The 4,405-nt window shown below is 42.4% G+C and overlaps 1 protein-coding gene across 1 annotated transcript; it reads right to left on the reverse strand.

Annotated features, from left to right (window-relative positions):
* Positions 1–1,339: 1,339 nt before the first annotated feature.
* Positions 1,340–2,082, reverse strand: LOC119358905. The gene is made up of 2 exons (XM_037625298.1): positions 1,992–2,082; positions 1,340–1,839 (listed from the first exon to the last, which is right to left on the reverse strand). The coding sequence occupies exons 1-2, from the start codon at positions 2,022–2,024 to the stop codon at positions 1,564–1,566; spliced, it is 309 nt and encodes a 102-aa protein (XP_037481195.1). The 5' UTR covers positions 2,025–2,082; the 3' UTR covers positions 1,340–1,563.
* Between the last annotated feature and the right edge of the window lie 2,323 nt (positions 2,083–4,405).

Consider the following 4,405-nt stretch of genomic DNA (forward strand, 5'->3'; position numbering starts at 1 on the left):
CCAACAAAATTTGGAAGCTACTGGTTGAAACTATGGATTTCAAACTGTATTCTATAGAGACGCAACTAAAAACACCAGGCATTAGATTTCAAAGCGGGCTGCACTCAGGCCACCAAGTGAAACAAAATTGAAATTCAGAAACAATTGCGCATCTAAACAGCAGCGCAATTCAGGAGCACCTGCGAGAACCACGCTAAACATCTCAATCTAACAGATCACGCTAAACATCTCAATCTAACAGATCACGTAGTCAATCATGCAATCCTAGGGTTTGGAGAAAGGGATCCGGAAATTCAACACGAGGGGAAAAGGCATATGGGGAGAATGAACCTGAGATAGATGCAGAAGGAGGCACGCTCTCAGATGGTGTGAGCAGAGCACCAATTTGCCGGAGCACTGGCGCAGCAACGGTGGTCACGTCGCCGGAGAGGAAGGAGAGGAGAGGACAACGCGCCCGAGGAGAGGAGTACCCCCACAGAAAGGGAACGGGCTTCTGATTTTTGAAATAATGATGATGTCACCACTCACGCAAGTCATCCGTTGTGCAACTCATCAGTCACGGAAGGCCCAGTCATGCACGCTCGGAAAAGAAGAACAAACTTAAAAGAAAAAAAAGCACGAATCTCAAAGCACTGAATGAACGGCCTGCTTTCAAAACTGATGCAACGAGACTCTTTGGCTAATGATTTTCACATATAGAAAATGCACGAATCACACAGCATCAATGATATTCACATATAGGAAAAACCATAGATGCTTCAGAAAACATTCACATAAAAATAAAATAGGGAAAAAAGATAAAACTTAAGAAATTTTGAAGCATTAGTTCCATTAGGCAAAACCATTTTTAAACACTTTTAAAAACATTTGAGATGATGAAACACTCAACACACATTTAACTTTAGAAAAAACGAATGAAAAAATGTACAAAAGTAAATTTAGTGATACTGGTGAACAGAAATCAATATGACACCAAAGAGAAAAATAAAACTATATGATCGGCAAGGGAAAATGTCAATCATATTAAAGTAGACTCATCAGGGGTAAAAAATCATTTCATAGATAAAAAGGAAAAAAATTAAACAATTTATCAGGTGACTTTGAACCAACAATTGATATGATCTATGAAATGAAAAGATCAATCAAAGAATTTGTTGATCACCCAGGAAAAAAATGAAAAATTCAAACTCACAAAACAAACTACAAAAAGATATAAATAAATTCAAAAATATCAAACGGAAAAGATTACAGCAAACACACACAACCTCAAAAATAACATTAAAACATTCGCAAAAGTATGATAACCATTGAATCATAAGACATAGTTCAGATAGCACGAACGATAAGCATACTTTTCTTCAGACCTCAACTTAAACTACAGGTTAACCACCCAAACTTTTCATCAGTATTCAACTTAACTACGGATAGCTTAAAGTATCTACTGCATACATCCAAAAGGTAACACAATCCAACATATAAGCCACCACAAAGTTATAGCCTGCAAACGAAAGAACCGAGTACAGCCACTTCTTTCCCAAAATAAACTTGTATCATTGTTTTCATCTAGAGAAGCCGCTGAAAGACAATTGAAATTGAACAGTCATAAGTTGACTCATTGAAGGTGATGAGCACAACATTGTCATTTGCATATGAAGTGGCTGAGATGAACTCGCTGAAATTGGTCTTCTCGATCACCATCCTCCCATGTTGCTTGCACAGCTTGAAAGATGATGGCATGATAACATGTGTATCACCCAGGTAAGCTTCCAGAGAGATTCTAGCACTGATTGGCATGTCAACAAAGTTCCTCAAGCTAAAGACAACGAGCTTTCGAATTTTCTAACAATGAAAATGAAAAAGTATGGATCAAAAATTGCTACCCCAGAAAAATCTTCATCAAGACTAAACTTGCATGAACAAATCATTTAGCACAACAAAAATGTAAACAAATAAAGAAAAAATAGAATGAAGCAGTAAAGTACAAAACTTACCATGGTGAACTTCTCAGTATTTGTGGCAGTCATGACATGCACGAACGGAACGCAGCGCACGAAGCTTGAAGTCCGGAAAAGTGACCGTACAAACAAGCGGGTTTGAGGGTTGGACCTTTAAAAATTTTTGAGAGTTTGAGGGTTAAGGGGTTCTAGTCTATAGCTTTTTTTCGACGAAAACTGTAAAAAAGCAGTTATTTTTAGGGGTTTGAGGATTTGAGGGCTCTAGTAGTAATGCTCGAAACTGCAGGCGTGCACGACGACCCGTTTCTTTTTACCATTTGGCGTCCGTACCGTAGTTTGAGCTAATCATGCCCACATATATTTGAGTGCACATGAACGCATTGATTGGTCTCCGTTTCATCACATTGCTAGTAGCACTGCATTGTGCTGTTCTAGCTACACTCTCTCTGCTTGCCTCTACATTTTCGCCTCAGGCGCTCAATCTCAGATGTAGCTCTCCTGATGTTGCAACATCGTTTTCCAGGCGACCCGTGTACGGAACTCACGGTGATCGTTAATCTATCTCATCTCGACCATACCACGACGTACGATCCATTATCTCCGACTCGACGGAAGTTACCGAATCTTTTTTGACGTTTTATAACTGTCAGTTAATTTGTCACGTCTACGTATCTGACGATCAGTGTGATTTTCTTGTTAAACATGAACGAACGCGAGCACTGCAGCATAAGCTATGTGGTCTACCAATCAGTTAGTGGTGCTGGGCGTTCCAAGAGTTCACCACGGCTCTCATTGCACCGCTTGACAGTTCTAGCGATCGATTTGACTTCCCATGGAGAAGATTCTGAACTAATTAACCGTTAAGCTAATTAACCACTCTTTTGAATGTCAAGCTAATTAACCACTTGCTTGCCCGCACAAGAGAACAAAAAAATTAACCACTTGCTTGCCCCCGCAAGAGAACAAAAAAGTTAACAACTTGCTTACTGATAACTTTGTGACCAGGGCATCTTCAAGGCGGACCCGCCTGCAACCATTTGGACTTCGCTATTTGGATCGTCGAGGCCATTCACTGTATCGGTCCGCGGGGCGGTCCGGACGCGATTTCTCCCGTAAATTGGAGACAGAAGTGTGGGAAGGTTGCCATAGTTCGGACACCAGAAACATAGGACTCCGACACCCCCGACCCACCCAATCCCCCTCCCGGTCCCATTGTCTTCCACTCCACTCCTTCTCCCCCTTGCTTTGCATCCTCACCCTCCATCTCTGTCGCCGCCGTTGTTCGTCTCCGGCGGCCACACAAGCATTGTCGGACGTCTGCAACAAGCATCGACGCGGCCGCTCGTTGTTCCAACGAAGCTTTCCACCCTGGAGCCGTTTGTACCCAGGTACACCTCGCCCCCTGTCGACGACCTCCATTGCGGCAGGTGTTCGGTCAAATGCCATTGCGCTTATTTTTAAATGCTATGCCGTTTTTAGAGTACTAAGGATGGTGAGCTACTCGACCATGGAGGATGAGTTGTTGTGTGATGCGTGGTTGGCCGTATCCGCGGATTTCATAGGCAGAAGCAGAGGGGAGCCCTCTAGGATCAAGTGCATGAAAAGTTTCACGCACGGAAGCACATTGCAACCTAGGACATGTAAATTATTCAACCACGCAATGTGAGGTTGTTGTCGTATCGCTGGCACGCTATCCATATTGCGCCATCAAGTTTCGTAACTTGGTTAGTCAGCTCGAGGCAAGGTGGCCATTGCATGTGGACATGGACGAGATCGTAAGTTTTACTTCCTCTTGCTCAACTTGTTGATTGATTCATTCACTCAATGTTGGTCTACACATTATGTAGTCTGCACACACCTTTGTGGTGTACCATAAGACAGAGGGGTGACCATTTACGTGCACACACTATTGGATGAAGCTGAAGGGGAAGTTTGTGTAGAACGACATCCGGGATCTAGTGGAATTTAGAGACATTGTTGTACTAGACTTAATTTGTATGCTATGTATGGATGATTTGTGCTATTTTCTATCCGTACTTTTATGAATATCGGCGGATTGCATGAATTTCCTCCGATTAGTTAAAGTGCGGTTTGAAATGTATGCGGCTAGCGTTGGATGTCATCCTCCTGCAACCGTGTCCGTGGACCGGTCCCCCTTTTCGTGGACGGATGCCGGAGGATTTTTGCGGGTTGCGGTTGGAGATGCCCTTACTTATTAAGATTTGCATGCATGCTAGTACTACCCTTTACTGTGTTGACCTCCACTCTCAATTAAGTGCAAACAAGTGATGTTTATGCTTAGTACACCAAATATAAGAGGGTTAGATCACTAAAGTTCTTTAGTGATCAACAGTATCTATAAAAGCTATGTGAAGCTAATACCCAAATGGGTGGAGTAATTAGTATTACCTTTTTCAAGGATACGTCAAAGGTTGACGTATCGAGACCAC

Source organism: Triticum dicoccoides, chromosome 2A (genome assembly GCF_002162155.2).
Source record: "Triticum dicoccoides isolate Atlit2015 ecotype Zavitan chromosome 2A, WEW_v2.0, whole genome shotgun sequence".
NCBI lineage: Eukaryota > Viridiplantae > Streptophyta > Magnoliopsida > Poales > Poaceae > Triticum > Triticum dicoccoides.